This window comes from Rhinopithecus roxellana, chromosome 10 (assembly GCF_007565055.1).
Source record: "Rhinopithecus roxellana isolate Shanxi Qingling chromosome 10, ASM756505v1, whole genome shotgun sequence".
Lineage (NCBI taxonomy): Eukaryota > Metazoa > Chordata > Mammalia > Primates > Cercopithecidae > Rhinopithecus > Rhinopithecus roxellana.
Genome location: NC_044558.1, coordinates 102,896,639 through 102,920,472, shown reverse-complemented (window position 1 = coordinate 102,920,472; position 23,834 = coordinate 102,896,639). Strand labels below are relative to the sequence as shown.

Genomic DNA, 23,834 nt, shown 5'->3' with positions numbered 1-23,834 from the left:
CCCGTGCTGTGGAGACGGGAGACACAGGGCTGAGCAGTCAGCCGTGAAAAAACCAAGTCCGCAGATGGATGGGTGGACACACAAACGTGGCCTCTCCATGCTGGAGGCAGGGTGTCCTGATGGAGCTCCCTGTGGCCAAGGGCAAGACACAGGTAGCCAAGCTGGACTGGATGGTCCTCCCCACACACCACCCTCTGCAGCGAGATAGGGCTCAGGAGGGCGGCCACACCATTCAGTCCTCCGCACACAGACCCCAGTGTAGACGGTGCTGCCGGGCTGGGGCCCTGCTGCAGGCCAGAGCTTGCCCCACAGCCCCATGGTACAGCCTTCTGCCTCCACAAGGGGTCGGGAAGGGCCTGCCCATGTTTCCCTCCATTTCCGGAGGGAGTGTCATGGCTGTGGGCTCTCTGCTCTGCGCCTGGGAAGGGCAGATGGGGGACAGGCCTGGGGCAGTGCCAGATCCTTGTTTGGCGTTTCAAGCCTGTGTGCCAGAGGGTGTGAGCAGTGCTGCCCTCAGGGCACCTAAGGCTAAGGAGGGTGGCGCTGAGGAACCACGGGGCTTGGGCTCCAGCCGCCAGCTCCGTCCAGCCAAGCTCTGGTGCCTCTGTGGGCATGAGAGGCGGGAGGTGGCACCCAGGAAAGCTCAGCTCTGCTGGCCTCTGTGGAGGGTGGGGTGGCTGACCCCAACTTCATCTCCACCCGGAGCCTGAGAGGGGAGCTTGTCTGGAAGCAGGGACTTTGTAGGTGTATCCAGTTGAGGATCTTGAGATGAGATCCTCCTGGATTTGAGGCGAGCTCTGAGTCTAGTGTGGGTCCTCATGAGAAGAGGAGAGGATGCAGACACATGGGGAGAGGCTGTGTGACGGAGGCAGAGAGAGGCACGGGCAGCCACACACTGCGGACAGCATGTACGAGTCATGACAGAGGCTGGAAGGCAGGAGGGACCCCCGTAGCTTTAGAGCCCCGTGGACAGACGGGGTGCGGTCCTCTGTCACTCCGTCCCGGAAGGCTCCACCCAACCCCAGCTCAACCCAGCCACAGGCAGCCGCCCCGTGAGCACCATGCCGAGGCCGAGGCCATGCCCACTCACCGTTGTCACTGTTGTCGTCCACCAGGATGACCTCCTTGAGGAGCTGGGAGGGTGTGTGGTTGACCACGCTGTGCACGGAGCGCAGGATGACCGACAGTGCCTCGTTGACGAAGATGAAGACCACGGAGACCTGGGGCAGATCCTGGGCGTAGCTCATCTGTCTGCACCTGCAGGAGACACAGTTTGAGGTGTGGTCAGGGTGGGGCGCACGGGACCCTGGGAGCCAGGTGCACCCTTCAAGGGCTACTGGACAAGGCCTTGACCCTACAACCAGACGTCAAGGGTGTACAGGGGTCAGAGCTGTTCTAGAAAGAAACTAGTAACAGTAACACGGCACTCAGCACACACACAGCTCCTGTGCCCACCCTGTCCTCACAGCAACCTCAAGAGATGAATGTCCCCGTTCTACAGACAGGAGCCTCCCCCATGGGCCATGAGTGCAGGTGTTGGGATTCCAACCCCAGCTGTCAGCTTCAGGAGCACGTTGGGGACGGCGCTGCTGGGCACAGCTGAGGAGCCAGGCACAGCCAAGGAGCCAGCCACCCGCATGGGCAGCCACTTCCCGCCCTGGCTTGCAGCTGGTTCCGAGCCTCTGGTGAGAATTTCAAAGGGACGAGGGCTGTGCGTCACCGTCACATTTATCTGGACTGTGGTGCTCAGTGAGGGAGATTTCATCACTCAGAAAAATGCTTTCTGACAAGAAGACTTCACTCCATTAGTCTGTAGAGGAAAAAGCTTGGATCGCACAATTTTCATGAACTTGCAAAATGTGTAAAACAAAAAATCCTGAGAAAGGAAATAGATATTAGGACGGACTGCAGGAACGGCTGCAGGTTGGAGAGGAGATGTTTTGGGGTTGTGGGGGCAGAGACACTCCCAGAGCCCAGGGGGAGAGGGACAGGGCTGCTCAGAAAGCCTGGGACCAGCCCTGTCCCACGGGGCGGCCCCCCTCACCGTCCTCAAGCGCATGCCCTGTACCTGTCCCACGGGGCGGCCCCTCTCACCGTCCTCAAGCGCACACCCTGTACCTGTTTGTTCCTGCAGGTCTATCTCCCCCCATGACCAGAACGTGAGCCCCCTTAACAGCAAGCTCCTTTTCTGTCCCGTTGACAGCTCTATACCAAGAACCCAGGCTGTGCCCGGCACACAGCAGGTACTTTATAAACATCTGTGTAACGAGAGGACAAATGGAGACTCAAGGGGCCCCACAGGCACCGGCTGGGCCCGTGAAGTACTCATGCCTGCCCCCCATGCCTCCTCGGAACAGTGCAGGAAGCCGCTGGCCTCGGGGACAGTGGTGGACTCCACCCCTTCTTTCTCCCTCCATCACTAGGTCAGGAGGCTTCAGGGCCACATGCACCTGTGCTGAAGAACTTGCAAGCAGCAAGGACAAGTAATTTATGGTGTGAGCATTCCCGGGGGCCTCCAGCCTTTTCAGACTTTAGAGCGAGGGCGGGTGGTGGCAGAGAATCCCTGTCACCTACGGCACTCATTCTCAATGACCTCTCATTTGATTTAGAATCCGTGTCCGGTTTCTAAATCGGACTCCTTGCCCCAGGATATCAACGGCCTTTTATTGATGGATCTCAGCGGCCACTCGCTTTATAAACAAGCTGCCTGCATGGAACGGAAGGCTTCCCTGCAAGCTCATGGCCGCAGGTTTGAGAGATGGACGCAGAGGCCCCCGAGACGCTGGCCATGCTGGGGAGCGTGTGAGGTGCCCAGGAGCGATGAGGGCAACAGAACCTTCCAGATGCACCCTCTGCTGTCCGCTCAGCAGGAACATGGAGAAGCCGAGCCAGGCTGGCCTAAGCAGAAAGGGGGTTGGTGGCTCATCCGTAGGAAAAGTCCAGGTGTGTTTGGTTTCGGGCCCAGCTTGACTGGGGGTCAAAGCTGGTCAGTGGGACACGGGCCTCTGTCTGCCTCTCTTGGCTCCGGCCTTCTGGCTTGAGTTTAATCCAGGAAGGCCTGTCCGCGTGGCCGGAGGCTGTGTCCCCGCAGGTCCCGACCTTCCAGGGGTTTGAGTCCAGGGCAGCAAACCCGCCTGTCTTCCCAGGCCACGCAGGAAAAGCATCCCTGTGTCTCCTGGGCTCTGACTGGCTGACGTGCCCTTCCCTGAACCAATCGCTGTGGCCAGAGGAAATAGGGTGCTCTGATTGGCTTATGCTCTATTGCATCATGCTGGGCTCAGCGCCTGGCAGGTGGGGCTCCTGGAAGTGGGGCCTGTGGATGGTGGACCAGCCGTCAGCAGATGTTCCTGACAGGGAGCAGCACCAGCGTCTGATCCAGGTTTGAGCCCAGGCACCCACAGGTGAGACCGACAGCCGTTGGGAGCCTCAGTTCTCCTGCACAATGAGGATCCCAACCGGGTCCGCCTCGCAGGTCGTACAAGGGAGATCCTGCCAGGTCATTTCCACACACGTGGACTTGAAGTGTTTTTATTTAACCCCCGTCACCCACTGGCTGGCAAATGGAAGACAATGAAGACCAGGATGGCTTTTCCAAATCTCACTTTTCTGCAAGGCTCAACCCAGCCCCAAGAAAAAGATAAAGGAGCTCAAAGATTTTCCAACAAGTCCAAAATGCCCATCAGTGAGGAAGGCAAGTCGCTCACCCTAAAGTTCAGCCCCCAGCCTTGTCCTGCTGGGGATGAGGGAGAGGCCACGGGGAGCAAATGACGGCTGGGCCGGTCCTCCCTGAAGAAGGCTTTTCTTCCGTGGTGGGCTGAACGGTGTCCTCCTCCCGTGACCCAGGACATGGTGTCAGCAGGACGTGGGCCTCTGTCTCCGATCTTGGAAACACATCTTCTGGTCTGGGTTTAATCTCAGAAGGGCCTGTCCTCATGTGCCTGATTGCAAGTAGGATCTTTGCAGATGTAATTAAGCTAGGGATCCTGAGATGACCTTGAGGCAGGATCGGTAGGGTGGGGAGGCCACACTGACGTCCTTGTTCCCTGTGTGAAGCCCCACTGCCCAGTAGGGGCCCGGGAAAGAGAATGAAGGTACCTTATTCCTGATGTAGCTTCCCCAATCTCCAGCCAGTCAGCACCCAAAGCCCACGAAGCTCTTAGCTACACATTCCTGCCTTGGAGGGGCCAGGGGCATCTGCAGGAAGCTGTACGCACAGTTAGGCTCCAAGTTCAGCTTACAGGGACCTTTCCCTCATTTTAATAGTAAGAGATACACCCCCAGTGAGGATTCCATATGTAATGATACAGGCAGTGTGTGTTGGAGCACTTAGGTACTGGGCATGTGCACCAACCGCAGGCCTGTCTGCCTTTACACACCTGACCTCACTGTATTTCACGAGCAGGCACGCAGAGTCAACTGCAGGCTTGTCTGCCTTTACACACCTGACCTCACCGTATTTCATGGATGTGCATGCATAGCCAACCACAGGCCTATCTGCCTTTCATACCCAACCTCACTGTATTTAATGAACACGTACGCACAGACAACCGCAGACCTGTCTGCCTTTACACACGTGAGCTCACCGTATTTCATGAACAGGCACACACAGCCAACCGCAGGCCTGTCTGCCTTTATATACCCAACCTCACTGTATTTCATGAACGTGCACGCACAGCTCCCATGAAAGGACTCCCCTCAAGGCACCAGGGGCTGCTTCTCCCTCCGAGGAGCACTTTCGCTTTGTGACAAACTTCTTTGCCTACTTGTGCTTTGGACTTGCTCTCAAATTATTTTGTGCTGCAAAGTCAAGAACCTGACCCAGCCACCCACTGACAACGAGATCATACTGGATTCAGGGTGAGTCCTAAATCCAACGATGGGTGTCCTTAAAGAGAGGGCAGAGGAAATGCAACATGGAGGCCCAGGCAGGAGGCCACGTGGAGGCGGAGGCCGAGACTCAAATGGCACAGCCATGAGCCCAGGGATGCCTGGAGCCCCAGAAGCTGGGAGAGGCAGGAAGGATCCTCCCTGAAGCCTCTGGAGGGGGCACAGCCCTGCCCACACCGTGATCTTGGGGTCTGGCCTCCAGAACGGGAGACGGTGCATCCACATTGTTGGAAGCCACCTGCTTGTGGCCCTTGTTACAGCGGCCACAGGAGATGTTTTGTCTTCTGCTCTCAAACGTGGGGCCGGGACCTCCCCTCCTGCAAGGCGGCTCTGCCAGCACAGCGGTGGCTGCTCCCGGCATTGCTGAGTGGGTTACCACCGAGTTGGGCAAGGGGGATCTGAGGGGGGTGCTGGGCCTCTGCCATTATTTCCTGCTGTCCCTAAACAGGCTCAGGGCCTCCCTTGGCTGGGGACAGACTCAGGTGAGCATCCCGGCGTCTCTGAGAATAAAACGTCACAGACGCAGCCTCCACTCAGCGAGCGAAAGGGCCAGCCTGAGGCGTGATCTGCGTCTGGACGTGCAGTTGAGCTCTGTCCCCCAGGAGCAGTGAGGAGGTGGCATGTGGGCACAGAGAGAGATGGAGGTGGGAAAAGGGTGAGGAGGTGGCATGTGGGCACAGAGAGGGATGGAGGTGGGAAAAGGGTGAGGAGGTGGCATGTGGGCACAGAGAGGGATGGAGGTGAGAAGAGTTGGGCTTGTCCCACAAAAAGGAAGACACCTGAGCCCAGAGCTGGAGCAGCCAAGAGGAGGGGCGGGGAACAAAGGCAGGGTAGGAGGCAGGCAGGGGAACCAGGGCAGAGAAGGAGGCAGGCAGGGGAACCAGGGCAGAGAAGGAGGCAGGCAGGGGAACCAGGGCAGAGAAGGAGGCAGGCAGGGGAACCAGGGCAGAGAAGGAGGCAGGCAGGGGAACCAGGGCGGGGAAGGAGGCAGGCAGGGGAACCAGGGCGGGGAAGGAGGCAGGCAGGGCCACATGGCGCCAGGTTGTGGCAGGGGTGGATGGGGTGGGCTCCAAAGCAGGGGCCACTGGAGCAGACCACACAGAGAGGTGTGTGACCAAACTCCCAGCCACTCACTTCAGCATACAGGCTGGCCCATGGCAAAAAGAGCAGACAGGAGGATGGGAGGTGAGCAGCAGGGGGTCCTCAGTGAGGCTAAGACGCACTCCCCTGCGCATGTGGAGACTCCACACCATCGCCTTAGCACCCCAGTGCGCTTCAGGGTAGAACCTGAGCAGCTGATTCTGAAATTCATGTGGGAATGCAAAGGACCTGGGAGAGCCAAAGCAATCTTGAAAAAGAACCAGGTGGGAGGATTCACACCACCTCAAGTTAACACTTATTTTAGAACCACAGCCATGGGCAGGGCAATGCTGGTGTGAAGCTAGACAAAGAGAAAGATAAATCAAAATAGATAAAGGAGTAAGGTGAAGAAAGGATACTGCTTTGGCAAATGGGGAAATACACAAGCACACACACACACACAGTCACACATGCACACAAACCCACACACACTGACACACGCAGTCACACATGCACACAAACCCACACACACTGACACACGCAGTCACACATGCACACAAACCCACACACACTGACACACGCAGTCACACATGCACACAAACCCACACACACTGACACACGCAGTCACACATGCACACAAACCCACACACACTGACACACGCAGTCACACATGCACACAAACCCACACACACTGACACACACACAGTCACACATGCACACAGACCCACACACACTGACACACACACAGTCACACATGCACACAGACCCACACACACACTGACACACACAGTCACACATGCACACAGACCCACACACACACTGACACACGCAGTCACACATGCACACAGACCCACACACACTGACACACACACAGTCACACATGCACACAGACCCACACACACTGACACACACACAGTCACACATGCACACAGACCCACACACACTGACACACACACAGTCACACATGCACACAGACCCACACACACACTGACACACACACAGTCACACATGCACACAGACCCACACACACTGACACACGCAGTCACACATGCACACAGACCCACACACACTGACACACACACAGTCACACATGCACACAGACCCACACACACTGACACACGCAGTCACACATGCACACAAACCCACACACACTGACACACGCAGTCACACATGCACACAAACCCACACCACGGACAACGCAGTCACACATGCCACACAGACCCTCACAGACAACTGACCCACACGCAGGACCAAACATGCACACAAACCCACACAACTTCAGACTGACAACGCAGTCACACATGCAACACAACCCACACACACTGACACAAGCAGTCACACATGCACACAAACCACACACACACTGAACACACACGCAGTCACACATGCACACAACCCCCACAAACTGACACAACACACAGTCACACATGCAACACATACCCACACACACACGGACACACACACAGTCACACATGCACACAGACCCACACACACACTGACACACGCAGTCACACATGCACACAGACCCACACACACTAAACACGCAGTCACACATGCACACAGACCCAACACACACGACAACACAAAAACAGTCACCATGCACACAACCCACACACCCTGACACAACACGCAGTCCACACTGCACACAGACCCACACACACGGACACACGCAGTCACACATGCACACAGACCCACACACACTGACACACGCAGTCACACATGCACACAGACCCACACACACTGACACACGCAGTCACACATGCACACAAATCCACATGCGCTCACACTCACGCACTCACACACGCAGTCACACACATGCACACAAACCCACACACACACTGACACACGCAGTCACACATGCACACAAACCCACACACACTGACACACGCAGTCACACACATGCACACAAATCCACACACGCACTGACACACACACGCAGGCACACATGCATACAAATCCACATGCGCTCACACTCACACACACACGCAGTCACACACATGCACACAAACCCACACACGCACTGACACACACACGCAGGCACACATGCATACAAATCCACATGCGCTCACACTCACACACTCACACACGCAGTCACACACATGCACACAAACCCACACACACTGACACACACGCAGTCACACATGCACACAAACCCACACACACTGACACACACATGCAGTCACACATGCACACAAACCCACACACACACTGACACACACGCAGTCACACACACATACACAAATCCACATGCACTCACACGCACACACACACACAGTCACACACATGCACACAAACCCACACATGCACTGACACTCACACATGCACTCACACAGGCACACAAACCCACACACACACTGACACACACACACGCAGTCACACACATGCACACAAACCCCCACACACACTCACACATGCACTCACACATGCACACAAACCCACACATGAACTCACGCTCACACACATGCAATCTCTCACACAAGCACACTCTCAAACCCATACATGTACACACACATGCACTCACACCCATACACATATTCACACACACTCATACCCACACCTACACACGCACGCACAAACTGAAACACAAACGTATGCTCTCACTCACACACACCTTGGCAAGCAACAAACACTTCCCATGCTGGATAAATGCATTTTGATCCGTATCTTCCATCACATACAAAAATTAACCCAGAGTGGATCATTGACCTAAATGTAAAACCTAAAACCATCAAGTCCCTGGAAGGGACTAGAGGAGAAAGTCTTCGTGCCCTTGGCTTAGGCAAAGATTTCTTCAATATGGCAACAAAAGCATGATCCAAAACAAGACAAAATGGATAAACTGGACTTTATCAAAATAAAAAAAGTCTGTTCTTTGAAAGACACTCTTAAGTGAACAGAAAGACATGCCACAGCAGACTGGGAGAAAATATTTTCAAAGCACGTATCTGATAAAGGACTTGGATCCAGAAGTAACACAGAGCTCTCAAAACACAAAAGTAAGAAAACAAAATGTCCAATGAAAACTGGGGAAAGATCAGAACAGACCCGTCAGCACTGAAGATGCCCAAGCAGCCACCAAGCACGTGCACAGGTGCCCCCCCAGGCGGCTGTCAGGGAGCTGACGGACACTCGGAGCCACACGGGGGCTGCTGTCTGGTTACCGGAAGGGCTGACGTGCCCCCAATGTACAAAAGCGGTGTCAGTGAGGGTCACAGAGGGGCTGGAACACCCACGTGTGGCGGGTGGGGACCGGAGGTGGCGCAAACCCTTGGAAAACAATCTGGCCATTTGTTGAAACATAAAACATGTGGATATTTGAGCCTGGAGTTCAAGCCAGGGCTAGAGCTAGATGTCTGGGACTGTTTGCCTCCATTAGACAGGACTGAAAGGCACAGACAGAGGGAGGAGGCCAAGGCCTGAGCCCTGGAACCCTAACCTCGGAGCTCTGCAAAGGCACAGAGGCTGTGGGCTGTGCGGCCAGGGAGGACCCAGGGCAGCCTCAGCACAGAGTCAGGGGGAGGGGTCGCTAGGCAGTGTCACCTGCCCGAAGGCGGCCGAGGAAGATGCTGGCCGAGAATTTGCACTGGGCTTGGTGATGGGCGGCCTCGACGAGTGTGATTTCCACAAGTGGCAGGTCCCATCTCCCCCGTGGGAAAAGAGCAAGTGGAACCAGTGGCTGCGAGCTTTTCCAAGGAGCAGGACCTCCAGGCAGAGCAGAGGAAGGGGCAGGAGGTCAGTGACGTCCTCTGGGCGGGAGCCACCGAGTCCCATTTGCGTCTGGTGCTGCTGGAAAAAGCGGGAGACGGCGGAGGGGAGTCAGGGAGGAGCCTGTGCCGGGTCCTAGAACCCAGGGCGGGATGGCCTTCGCCCAGGGCAGGTGCCGCTCAGAGCAGGAGGGTGGGGCGTAGGAAGCCGGGCCCGTGGTCAGACATGGTTTCAGCTCAAATACCAGAAGTGACTGTGAAGAAAGCAGGAGTTCGGCTCCACGAATTCGAGGCCGAGGGCGGAATCGGGAAACAAACACCGCTGGGAATGCATACCTGGGGCAGGTCTCAGACGCACGGGGCCGGAGCCCTGTGGGGCGGCACAGGGTGCCTGCTGGGATCCTGGCCTGACCACTCACTTTCCCGTGTCTAACCAGCTACGCAGGCCTGGCCTTTGCCTGCAGAGCACACAGGCGAGGGAGACAGGCGCACCAGATCGGCCAGTTCCCCGGGTAACTTAGGCCCAGCCTGTTTTATAAACAGCTCTGAGGCCTGAACTGCACAGACAGACCGTCTCACTGAGGGCACCCCCAGGTGATTTCGGTCTCCAGCTCTGTCTCAGGAGCCACGCTCTGGAAGAAACTCTTCAAAGAAAACTGTTCCTGAGACTGCTCTCGTTTAGTTACTCCAACAAGAACAAATCCCATTTAGGGACAAGAAAGGAAATAGGGTCACGTCTATTACAGGATATAGTGCTGAACAGACACCTTTTGTAAAATAGTCTATTGACTGTGGCCAAAACAATTGTAAAATACGGGATCGATAAACACTGAGCTTGGCACATAGTGAGCACCTCTGATCCTGGGTGTGAGAAACAGAAGCTAAGTTGTCATAGAGGGGGGCAGGGCTGAGAATTAAGCCAAACCCCATGTCTCCCTGAAATATGATCACCAGGAACCTCCTCCAGAAGGCAAAGGCAGGCATGGAATCCTGCAGGCTTCACGGAGCTCTGCCTGGGGGCAAACCGGAGAGCTGGGGTCTGGAGTATCCAGCAGGTGATGCCACCTCTGTGCCCTGCCAGGTGCCACCTGGAGATAAGCCCCAGGGACAGGAGCCCCCGGGAACAGCTAGCTTCATACGCTAGCTCTTGGGCACATAATGGTTCAGATTTTACGACTGTAATCAATAGGAACTCAATTTGACTTTAATTGACTTCAATTCTTTCTTTAAGAAGAAATGGATCGGATGTGTCTGAGGTCCCAGGTGGAGCTGTTGGCCGTCATCTCCCGGCCACAGCCCGGCCACACAGCCACAGCCATGGCCACAGCACCCCGCAAGGGATGCCAGAAAATGTGGTCTTCACTCTGGCTGGAGCCCAGATACATTTCAGAATTCTATCAGGGAGGAAGAGTGGGAGAAAAGATAAGAGGGAGATGATGGTCAGTCATCGCCATACAGAGGGAGGAAGGGGAGTGGGGGAGGAGACAGGGAGGCAGAGATTCAGAGAGAGGAAGGAGGAGATGAAGCAGAGAGACAGAGAGGGGGAGGAAGGAGGGAGGGAGGAGACAGAGGCAGAGAGAACGAGACAACAGCAGCACAGTCCTTAAAAATCAAGCAGGGGGACAGCAGGTGCCTCAGCTGCTGCTGTCCGCTGCTTCCCCACAAAAGACACTGCGCCCGTCACTCTGTGCCCGTCACTCTGTGCCCGTCACTCTGCGCCTGTCACTCTGTGCCCTTCACTCTGCGCCCATCACTCTGTGCCCGTCACTCTGTGACCGTCCCCCTTGCACCCTTCAGTGCTGTGTATTACCGTGGCAGCAGCGGCCACATGGGGCCACACGTTCTCAGCAGGGCGGTCACACGTGAACAGCTCGTGTTTGTCTCTGAGCCCTGGGGACACGTTTGCCAGCCGTCGAAACTCCAGTCACCCGCCACTGCCAGGGCTGGAGGGCGGGGGGAGGAGGAGACAGGAGAGAGGAGAACGCCGTCACACCCCGCCAGGCTCCCCAGCTCAGAGCAGCCCCAGAGCCGTCGGGGGATGCACCGTGGGGATGGACGCACGGCGGGGACCCCTCTGTGGGACCGGCCCAGGTCTCACGAGGACCCAGGGAAGCGGCCCCTCAACGGGACAGAGTGGGCAATGGCGCAGGGCAGGATGGGGTCGGGGCAGGTGCTCCTTGGCGTTCTGACGGTGGCTCCACACAGGCCCGCCACGATGCCCGTACAGCAAATTTGTGCAGAAGAAAATATCGCAGTGCCGCCGTCCCACTGCCGGGCGCTAAATTAGTTCCCAGCTTCCCGCGACGCCCGGCAGCGGTGGGAGTGCCAGGGCAGGTTGTTGAACATTCCTTCTGGACTTTTCTGTGTTTTCTGCAGGAGAATGCTCTTACTTCGTGCCATTAATGGGCACCTAACAACCTGACACTCATCACAACCCTTTGTAGACAAATTGCTGTTTAAATCGGAAATAATGTAATACATACACCTCATTTTTCACCCATCACTAGTTAGCATAAAATAATTTATTTTACCCATAATGCAGTACCCTTCTCAATTAACAAATTGTCTTTAATTTTTAAAGGGATATTTATCAACCATATATCAAATATGACGATGAATGAAGCATCACAAAGCCTGTGCCCGACGCCCAGTTTAGGAAAAGTGGGTGATCACCCCGGCGTCCACCCTCCTCCGCTTCGCAGGCTGCCGTCTCTGGGCCTCATGTGCGCCTGGGCTGGGCCTTCCCCATGGCTCTGCTCCACACCTTCCCATCCCCAGCCGCACCCGGCATGCCTTTGACCTCGACACCATGGCCGTTGTCTCCCACACACAGGCCTCGGAGCCCCACTCCTTCTGCTGACGTTTGAGTTCCTGAGATTCCACCCGAGTGGCTGTGAGCACTGTGGTCATTCTCGCTGCCAGGCTGTGTCTGTTCTATGAAATCACAGTTCCACTCTGCTGGTGGGGGCAGCAGTGGCTTCTGGACTCTCGTTCTTTCTTTCTTCTTTATTTCTTTCTTCTTTATTTTTGAGACAGAATCTTACTCTGTCGCCCAGGCTGGAGTGCAGTGGCGCAATCTCGGCTCACTGCAACCTTCACCTCCCGGGTTCAAGCGATTCTCCTGCCTCATCCTCCCAAGTAGCTGGGATTACAGGCGCGTGTCACCACACCTGGCTAATTTTTGTATTTTCAGTAGAGACAGGGTTTCACCGTTTTGGCCAGGCTGGTCTAGCGTGATCCGCCCACCTAGGCCTGGGGCTCCTGTTCTTGTTTGGTGCAGCTGCTGCAGGCTGCCTTCTTCTGGTTTCCAGCTGTGCCTGAACCAGCTCGCCCTACTTCAATGGTGGCAAAGTGCCCTTCCTGGGGGCGGGCAGCCCAGGACCCACAGCTGGGCCCCCGTAGGCTTCAGCAGCTCTGTGTGAGCAGCCCTGGCCCCTGGCCCTGTGCTGGAGGCAGCGTCCTCCCCATTCCGATGTCACAGAGGAAACAAATGCAAACCGTTCAGCAGTGGCCCCCGAATAACTCAGCCTGAGCAGAACCCGAGGGTTCTTTGTAGGATTTAAGTGGCGCCATTTCTGTCAGACAGAAAATAAACTAAATTTATGGTGTTTGGAAACCATCAGAGTTGAACGAGATCATGGCACCCGGAGCCGCTTGAGAGCCGCAGTGATTGAGGGCTGGGCAGAGGTGACACGGCTGGGGACAGGCCAGGAATGTCGGCCGTCGCCCCATCCAGGGAGCACAGGGCGCCCTTCCCAGGGCCTGGGGGCTCGGAGGAAATTCAACCCTGTCAAGCTCTGAGGCTTTTGGCGCATTTAGCTGTTGAAGGAAGACCCACCGTGGTGGGCTCCAACCAGCATTTTCACATTCACAGTGAGGCCAGCCTTCCCGCTCCCACCAGCCCATTGCAGGTCAGAGAAAAGCCAGACGCCCTGCTCCACGTCCCTCTCACGCTTCTCCGCTCTTCACAACAGTCTGGCCAGCCCCTTCTCACCTCCCTGGGCCCTGCGGCTACAACCCCAGGCCTGGCAAGGTCACGGTGACCTCCACACCGGCCCACGCAATTCCAGGCTTCCCATCACCCCTGAGAAGGTCAAAGGCCCAGGTTGCTCAGCCAGGCTGCTCCCTCCACCATCCGCTCTTAGTTTCCTTTGACTCACTCCCCTGCGGCCCAGCCCCTGGCTCTGTGGCCCGTGTTCTAGGCCTGCTCCTGTCCCAGGGCCTCTGCGCTCCCCACCCTCACCCAGATACCTGGATGGCCACATGCGCCCTCACCCTTCAAGAGGCTCACCCCGTGCTCAACGTAAAATCCCACCAGGGCCCCGGCCTCCGGCGTGCTGCTCTGCCTCTCCCACCCCCACCCCCCGCTTGTTCTTCGCACCCCTGCCCTGCTCTCCTGCCAGCCAGGGCTCCTGTGGCAGGGGTTCTACGTGTGGGTTTGCTGTTTCACCGCCTCATCCCGGCACCCAGAACTGTAGACGCACACGGGGCTCCATGTGTGGCCTTTACGGAGCTTGAATTCATCGCTCACGGCAGAGGGGAAGGCAGGTGATGAGTGGGCGGCATCCAAAGCCTCAAAGCTGTCAGTGAGTCTCCAAATGGTTTTGTTTGAACATAACGTTAAAAGTCTAAGTTGTGGCTTGGGCTGAATTAGAAGGTATAGCACCACACACACATGCACATGTGAACATATGCCACACGCAAGAACATACCCTCCACACCCGCACACATGTGCAGACACATCTGTGAACACACCACAGACACACATGTGCACACAGGATACACCGCGCACACACGCACCCTCCCCCGTGGGCTCCTGGCAGCAGGGGCTGTTCCCATCGCTCAGGTGCTTGCCCCACCTGGGGAACTGTCCAGTTGTCACCAACTCACTTCTAAGCCATCTATCGGGGCTTCCCAGCCTTAACCCCAGACTGCACGCTCAGCCTCTCCCTGTCCAGCCTGGCGTGCAGGGCGTGATGTGAAAAGGTTCAGCCCCTCCCTGTTCCTTCTTTCCCCCCGTCTAGACCATCCTCGCCAGGCCGTGGACTTCCGCTGTTGCCCTGCTCGGCTCCTTTCCTCCTCCTCCCCGTAAAACGTGGGGCTCACCCTGGCAGGAACTCCCTGAGTAGCGGGGTGGAGTTCCAGCCTGGATGAAGGGGAGTACACAGAACCGGGTCTGAGCCAATCAGCACGGCAATAGGCTTGGGGAGAGACGCACGGCCCAGTCAGAACCAGGAGAGGGTGGCTGGGCTCTGGGAGACAGGACGTGAGGCTGGAGCGGCTGCAGCCTCTTGCAGACAGTGGAGGCTCAGCAAGGCCAAGAGGAGCTTGGAGAGCTGGCAAGACGCTGGCCCGATGACATTGTCTGAGCCATGAATCCTACTGGCCAACGCCAGGACTTCCTCAGGCCTCGTCATTGCCGGGACACTTCCCTCCCTTCCTCCCTCTGTCTCTCTCCCCACTGCCTCTCTTTCTAGCTTGAGCCAATTTGAGATGGATTTTCTGTCACTTGCTGTTGAAGGAGTCCTGCTCCAGCCCAGGTGGATTTCGTGCAAATGAAACCCACAGTATTCAGGTCTGCGTGGAAGCGTTCGCCTGTGATCGGCCCGTGCCCTTCGCCTCACGAACAGGAGCCGTGGGTGATACAAGCGCCTCGGCTGGGCTGCCAGTGTCCACGTGAGGTCCGTCTGTCTCCAGGTGTGTGCTGTGTCTGTGAGTGAGATGCTGTGTGTGCATGTGCGTGTGCCCAGGTGTGTGTGTGGGAGAAGGGGGAGCTGGATCCCAGGCCTGAGAAGGTTCTTCCTGCTTAGAGAGTCCAGGGCTGCCTGGCATCAAGCGGGCTCTGCCCCACAGGTCCCAGTGAATCCACATTGCAGCAGGAAGCCACAGGGCAGGAACATCAGCTTTCTGGTTTGGCTTCCATGAACCAAGGGCAAGACTGGCTTGAAGTTGTGCCCAGAGAGGCCCGCAGAGCTGCTTCAAAGGCAAAGACCACCCAGTGGGAGTGGGTCCCCCTTGAGCTCACCCGAGGGTCCCACTCCCCCTGAGACATTTCCTTCCCAGGGCACAGACCCCAGGCCTGGACAGAGCCAGGCATGCGTGAAACGGGAAGATGTCAGTTGGGGAACCGGCTGCAGCTCCCACCCCTTGATGAGGAACAAAACCTGGTAGCTGCCCCTGCGGAAAAGCCACACGGCTTGCCGCACGTCTCCACAACGGTGCCTGGCTTCTCCCACCCTCAATGTCCACGTTCCCCACTTCTCATCACAGACCCGAAACGCAGGAGGCTTTAGATAGAGCACCTTCGTCAGGAAGCTGGACTGGGCTGAGGTACGTGCTCCCAGCTCCTCAAAGTGCCATCCACTAAATATGCACCGATTAGAGCTGACGGCCAGGCTGCTCAGGCTTAAACGATTAATATGCATGAAGACTCCACAAACAGAGAGCAGGGGCATGTTACTGTGCTGGGATGTACAACGGCTTCTCGGATAAGGTCATTCATTTTTATGATTCTGCTTAATTTGGATTTGCCAGTCTTCCTTTCATTATCCCATGGGCCAGTCTTAATACTCAGGACCTATGTTATGTGCTTTGTGGCATAATTAAAGCCACTGCCTAATTAGAAAAGCATCTACTGCCCGACAAAAGGAAATCAGTAACGCAGCTCATGGAGAAAGTGGTGAGGAGTTGGTTTGAAAGTGGATGGAGGCCGGGTGTGGTGGTTCAAGCCTGTCATCCCAGCACTTTGGGAGGCCGAGATGGGTGGATCACGAGGTCAGGAGATCGAGACCATCCTGGCTAACACGGTGAAACCTCGTCTCTACTAAAAAATACAAAAAACTAGCCGGGCGAGGTGGTGGGCGCCTGTAGTCCCAGCTACTCGGGAGGCTGAGGCAGGAGAATGGCGTAAACCCGGGAGGCGGAGCTTGCAGTGAGCTGAGATCCAGCCACTGCACTCCAGCCCAGGCAACTCCGTCTCAAAAAAAAAAGAAAAAGAAAGAAAGTGGATGGAATCACCTGTTGGAGCCAGAACACACACACATGCACGCATCCACACACATCACACACGTGCACACATGTCCATATACGCACGCATGCACACACATCTGCGGACACACGTACACACATCACACACATGCACACACATACACGTCTGTGGGCACACACACAGATGCACACGTGTACACGCAGACGCACATGCACATGTACAGGCATGCACACACTCCTACATTCTATGTGTGTTTCCGATGACTAGACCCATCAAACCAAACCAATCAGCAGTGCAGTTTCTGCTGAGATAGTTGGCGTCTGAGGGGTTAAAGCATGTAGGAAATCCAAGTCTGAGTTTTGAGTGGGCCTGGCTGAGCTTGCTTTTGTTTACTTCTTTAATCATCCATGGACTCTTGCTGAGGCCTGCAATAGCCAGGCGCACCCACCCAGGTGGGACAAGATGCAGCTTCTGTGGCTGCTTGCAGGGGATGGAAGACTCCCACAGACGCCTGCTAACATCACGTGCCCGCATGTCACCGCGATGCCATGTCCAGTCTGAGCCATGCCTCGCCCATGTCCCTGTCCTTGTTGCATAGCGGGCCTCCAGCGTGTGGCTTCGTGCAGCGACCAGACTGTCGTGTGACTTTCTGCCACGGTTGCCAGGGTTGGCACTGAGGCAGACCTGCTGGGGGGTTCTGGGTTGCAGCTGGAGCGCTGGCACTGGCCGGACACCTCTCTTCGTGCTGCCCCAGGGTCTGTCCACGTCGACTCCCTGTGTGAAGCATGTGGGCTGCCTCACAGCCCGGCGGCTCCAGGACTGCTGGGGGCTCCCCTGCAGCCCCGGCTCTGCTACCAGCGCTGGGCTAGAAGCAACTCACCTTCCCACAGCCGCCCTGAAGGCACGTGGCATCACCCTGGATGTCCTGCCTTGATGAGTGCAGAGTCACACTGGTTTCAAGGGGAGGGACGAGGTTGTGGAAGGTGTGTTTCCATCCATCCTTGGAAAATACCATCTGCCACAATGGGCTATGTGAAGAAGTGAGAATCTGGAAAAACGCACACCGTAGAACCAGCGCACGGCGGCCCAGGGGCCAAGTCCTGCCACCATCTGTTGCCATGGATGCAGGGTCCCGGCTCCCAGCCATGCCCGCTCACGTGGGATTGACTGTGGTCATTCTCCTGCCACAACAGGGTTGGGGAAACTGATAACTATCCCTCAACAGCTATCCCCACGGAGACTGTGGGGCCCAAAAGCCTCAAATGTCAACATCTGGTCCTTTCTAGACAAAGTGTGCTGAGTCCCAGGACGTCAGCCACGAGGGAGTCGCGGACCAGGCATGAGCGCAGCCTGGCGAGGGAGTCGCTGAGCAGGTGTGACTGCAGCCTGGCGAGGGAGTCGCTGAGCAGGTGTGACTGCAGCCTGGCGCCTGAGCTGCCGCCGGGACTCCAGCTGGGAAGACACTTCTCCAGGGGCTGGGGAGCCCCAGCCCCGAGCACGGCTCTGAGCCTCTCTCTTCTGAAGCTGAGGCCCTGCCTCTCAGTCAGCATCCAACAGTGGCAGCCACAGAAATCCAGGTCAGCCTGGGGAAAGGCAGACGTGCTTTGGTTCACACAATGGCAGGGCCTAGGGAGGAGCTTCAGGTTCTGCTGGACTCAGGGCCTGGGATGTGCACTTGGGGGAACCCCTCACATGAGGCCTCACTCACACCCAGTTTCCCCGCACGTCCCAGCCGAGGCTTCACTCACACCCAGGCTTCCTGAGCGTCCCGGCCAAGGCGGTCGGTCCTCAGAGGCCCTAGCTCTGTGGTCTGCACATCTGTGTCCCTCCCACAGAGGGACATGTTGAAGCCGTGACCCTCTAACCAGTGACACTATCAGGAGGTGGGACCTTTGGGAGTGACGAGGTTGTGGGGTGGAGCCTCATGAACAGGAAATGGGATTCGTGCCATATTCAAGGGAGTCCTGAGCTGTCTCGCCCATTTCACCCCATGAGGATACAAGGGGACAGCTGCCAACAACCTGACAGAGACCCTGTGCCAGGCCCCAACCCACTGGCACCCTGACCTTGGACTTCTGGCCTCGCGAACGGTGAGAAACTCCGTGTGTTGTTTATAAGCTACCCGGTCAGTGGCGCCCTGACCACGGCCAGCAGCTCTGAGGCCCTCCGTCCACCCCAGCCCCCTTCCCCTCACCACACCCTCTCTGGTTTTTCTAAACTCCTTCTCCCCATTCTAACCCCACCCTCTGGCCCCTGCGGGCTCTGGAGAAGCCCCGGGGACAGTAGGCAGGAGCCATGCTGCTGAGCTCCCTGAGGCCCCTGGGGGCTGGGAGTGGGGGTTAAAGTCATCCAGGGTTTCACCAGGGAGGCGCTCCGGCAAGACCCTGTTTAAACCTCTTTCCTACCACAGCGTGAGCACTGGGTGACACCCTTCCTACCACAGCATGAGCGCCGTGTGACGAGACCCTGTTTAAACCTCCTTCCTCCACAGCTTGAACACGGCGTCACACTCCTTCTACCACAGCGTAAGCACTGCGTGACGCTCTTCCTACCACAGCATGGGCGCCGCCTCACAAGACCCTGTTTAAACCTCCTTCCTACCACAGCAGGGGCGCCGAGAGTGCCACGTCACACTCTTCCTACCACGGCAAGAGCGCCGTGTCACAAGACCCTTTTTAAAGCTCCTTCCTGCCACAGCGTGAGGGCCGCGTGACACTCCTCCTACCACGGCCGCGTGACACTCCTCCTACCACATGGTGGGCGTCGTCTCACAAGACTCTATAAACCTCCTTCCTACCACAGCGGGGACACCGCGTCGTGCTCTCTGGGTGTGTCTCAAGGTGTGGATAATCTAGACTTCTGAGTTAAAAAAAAATACCAAAATAAAATAATTAGGCATCAAACATACAAGTTATTTGAGGACTTAAAAATAGCACAGCAGGCTGGAACATGAGGCCCCTAACCCGACGGTGTCATCTACACCCACAGCCCCCGCCCGGGAGGGTCTGAGCCAGGCCCGGTGCTGACACAGCCAGAGAAACCATTCCAGACCCGGACCCCACTGTCCCCAACACCTGCAGGCCAGTGACGCAGGGCGGTGGAGAAAGCCAAGAGGAAATGGAGGCGGAGCTGCCCTCCCTGGGGCCGGGCCCGCCGTCTGGATGTGTCTCCAGCCGCTGGTTTAGGGGAATCGGGAGGGCTCACTTTAGCGTCCCTTCTCTGCTTGCTCTTCCAACCCGGGACAGAAGACCTGACTGCTGCCAACACCAAAGGGTGTTCCCACGGCACACGCCGCTCGGGCAGGCAGGGACCGCTCCTCGTGCCTGGGGAGCCTGGAGCTGTCGGCCCTGCAGCTGAAGCCCACGGGAGGCCACGGACATGCAAGCTCGGTGCCCGAAGTCACTTCTAGAGTGGGTTCGGTGTCCCTGAAGGTCCCAACTCTGCCCTGACGCATCACAGAAAATGCCACTGGCCCCTGGTGTGGATGCTGGGACCCCGGGGAGGCCTCTACCCCGTCACCCAGCCCGTCCCAACAGGACTCAGCCTCCAGCGGCTGCCATCAGACCACGGTATGGTGACTGTCACCGCAGAGGGCTAGAGGGCCGCGCGTAGGACACAGGGGCTGCAGGGGGCTCTGTGCTCCCCAGTAACCCTGGTGTCCGCTGGGCCGCTCTGCTCCCCAGCCCCTCCAATGCGGAATTCTTCTCATTTGCGGAATTCTTCTCATTTCCCACAGGGACCGTGTAACAAGGATTGACCAATCAGTGAACGCCATTCCCCAGGCTGCTGGCTGTGATTGGGTCCCAGGCAAGCACGTGACCCACTATGGGCCAATGAAAGTCGCCTGAGACTGTGGCTTGCATGGTTGCTGGGGCGGTCCAGCGTGCTCAGTGGGGACGGCTGGCTGCCCCTGCCACACTTGGAGCCTGAGGACGGCACTGGCCGGTTCCTCCCTGGGATCTCCCCTCCCCGAGCCCAGGCTCTGCTCTGCCCAGCCCCGTGCTGTCCCCTGTGCCACCGCTGTGGGCTTCCTGCCAGGCTCCTCTGCCCTGCGGCTTCTGTTGGGTTCAGTCTTGGGAGGCAGCCCCAGAGCCTGAAGGGTGGAAGGAGTGAGGGGCATCCCCGATCCCCTCCCCACCGTCTTGGCAGTGGTTTCTTCTCTCCAGAGTTACTGTCCCTATCCCCTGTCCTCTCTCTGCAGCTCCAGCTCTTGCTGGGCACCTGTGATTCTCGCCCCTGTCCCTTCAGGCCGTGGAGAGAAGAACATTCCAGTGCGGTCACTTCCTGGATCAAATTCCTGGATGCGCAGTGTCCACCGGGTCTCCTGGATTCACCGTGGTCACTGCCTGGATGCCCAATGTCCACCAGGTCTCCTGGATTCTGCCCATGTCCACGTGAGGGCACCATCAATTTCCTGCGAGGATCCTAAGAGAGTCAAGGTGCATCTAACCCGAGAGCAGTCAGGGGCTGGACTATCCCCTAGATCAAGCCATACCTGAAGCCCCACCTTTCAGTTGCCTGAGTCAACAGAGTCCCTTTTTGGGTTGAGCCATCTTTAATTGGATTTTATGTCTTATTGACTGACCCATCCGGATGGCCAGCAGTAAGGGGTTTCTTTCTGGAGGATGAGGGACACAAATGTGTCTTCTCCAAGGTGAGGAGATGCCTGAAGGACAGGAGGCACTCACAGGAGACCCTAGAAACAGATGTGCCCCACAGGCATCCTGAGGATGCCTGCGGCCTGGCAGCATGGAGACTCTGGGTGAAAACAGAACCTTGTGAGCTGCCCTGTCTGTGTCTGTGAAGCAGTGTCCGGAAGGGGCCTGCATGGAAGCTTCCGAGAGTGGTTAGGGGAAGGGGCCCCACGTCCTCCCCAAAGGGCTGGAAAGGGAGGCAGGCTGTGCCCCCAGCCCAGAGTCAGGAGGAAGCTGGCAGGCAGCAGCTCCTGGAAAGAAAGCGGAGCCCCCCAACTCCTGAGCCAGCAGAGGAAGGAGTGGGACAGAGCCTGCCCCAGAGGGAGACAAGACCCCGGGGAAGAGACCCCTCAGGGTGCCCCCCCAGCCCCTCCCGGGCTCAGCTTTCAGCCTGCACCCCCATCTGGTTCCTCAGAATGACTGGGGTTTCCCCTCTTTTTCTGTAAAATCTCTAGACTCCACGTCCCCGCTCTGCCACCACCTACTCTCTGTGGGATCTCAATAAAGAGATTTAACCTTTCCTGCCTCAGTTTCCCCATGTATAAAATGGGACAATAACAGGCTCTGCCTCTAAGCTCGCTGCAGGAATTAAGGGAACAGTGCATGGCCTGCAGCCAGCCCCCTGCAGCCAGCAGTTCTTCAGTGACCCCAGGGAAAGGCCAGGCACCGTGAAGGTGCTTCCCAGCCATACTCGCTGAGCTGTGCCGGGTTCGGGTTTCTCCACCCAGGCTCCTTTTAGGAAAGTGGTCCCTGGGAAGATGGATAAGACCCAGCGTCCACCGGGGTCTGCTTTCTAAGTGGTACGCTCGTGAGGGCTGTTGCAGGTGACTAATTCCCTGTGATCTATTCTGCAGGCACCGGGGAAGCTCCGGGTTGGGTGCGGAGCTGGAGAGACCGTGGGCAGGGCCTGCGAGGGGCAGGCGAGGGGCCAGGAGGCCTTCGCGTTCGAGCTTCTCGGCCACATGTGCGTGGCGGGCTGCGCGTGGGGTGTGCGTTTCACTGGTGTCAAAGCCTCCTCACTGTTTTGGGGAAAGAAATGGGATATAAATACATGTGTAAATATCTATATAAAATTCACATTCTCTAATTCAGGAGGCAGATAGCTGTGTGCCTTCAAACCAGAGTATCTGTAAACTGGGTTTCTATCAGTGAGGGTATAGAGCAAATGCCAGTTCTTTCAAGGTTCACCCCGATGTCGTCTTCTGTGACGTAAGAATGAAGCTGGGACTGGCCACTCCTGCCAGACTTTATCTTGGCAGACAGGTTTCCTACAGTGGGGGCCACCTGTACCTGGGGAGAGGCAGCAGGATGCTGAATCCTCAAAAGGAGAGCAAGAGCCCCCACTGTGTAGCAAGGCCAGGCCTGGGGTCCCCCATCCCATGGCAGGGGAATCGGCCCCACTATAGCAAGCCCAGGCCTGGGGGTCGCACAACCCACAACAGGGGAATCAGCCCCGACTAGCAAGCCCAGGCCTGGGGGTCCCACATCCCAGAAGTAATCAGCCCCACTACAGCAAGGCCAGGCCTGGGGGTCCCTCAACCCTCAGCACGGGAATAAGCCCCCACTATAGCAAGCCCAGGCCTGGGGGGGTCCTGCATCCCACAGCAGGGGAGTCCAGTGGGACTCCTGTGGCTCTAAGAGCAGAAAACCCAATTCAGATGTGCTTAAACAAAAAATTAAAAATACACGTGTGCATGTGTGTGTGTGCGCGCGCGCGCGTGCGTGTGCCTGCGTGCTAATTTATTGCAAAGCCAAGCAGGTCTGCTTCGGGAGCAATTGGATCCAGGTATTCAGACACCAGCCACTTCTTAGGTTTTGCGGGGGGCCCTGGAAGCTTGGCACTCTCCCCTCTTGATAAGATGGCTGTAGCTCCCCCAGCTCGCAGCCTTGGTCTCACCTTGTGGGAAAAGGCTGGCTCTTTTTTTCTCGATGGCCTCCTGGTAATTCCAGAATTCACTCTGACTGGACTGGCTTAACTACCTGACCAGCCCTGAGCCAGCCACTGGGTCTGGGGTGACCTTCATGCTCTGACTGGCTTAGACCTGGGCTGCGGGATCTGCAACTGGGCTGAAATAGATCAGAGCGGGGCGCGGATTTCCACCTGGATCAGAGTGGGGACGTGGATTTCCTCCTGGATCAGAGCGCGGGGCGTGGATTTCCTCCTGGATCAGAGCGGGGTGGGGGGCGTGGATTTCCTCCTGGATCAGAGCGCGGGGCGCGGATTTCCTCCTGGATCAGAGCGGGGGTGTGGATTTCCTCCTGGATCAGAGCGGGGCGCGGATTTCCACCTGGATCAGAGCGCGGGCGTGGACTTCCACCTGGAGCCGGGACTGGACCTCAGGAGGCAAATGACGACCGTCTGTGACACGCAGGCCCACGTCTATGCTAGAAAAGCCACTCCTTGATACGGAGGGAGGATGGGACCCGAGAGACCCTTGCCCCGCCCTGCACTGGCTCAGCAGCCAGGTCCAGCCTCCCTGG

General features: G+C 57.2%; 1 protein-coding gene across 1 annotated transcript in view; it reads right to left on the bottom strand.

Annotated features, from left to right (window-relative positions):
* The window catches only part of GALNT9 (polypeptide N-acetylgalactosaminyltransferase 9), a 121,556-nt gene that overhangs the window by 58,009 nt on the left and 39,713 nt on the right, over positions 1-23,834 (bottom strand). Inside the window, exon 3 of the mRNA XM_030939911.1 lies at positions 1,091-1,257. Within this exon, the coding sequence (XP_030795771.1) occupies positions 1,091-1,257 (167 nt within the window). The remainder of the gene's footprint in view (positions 1-1,090; positions 1,258-23,834) is intronic.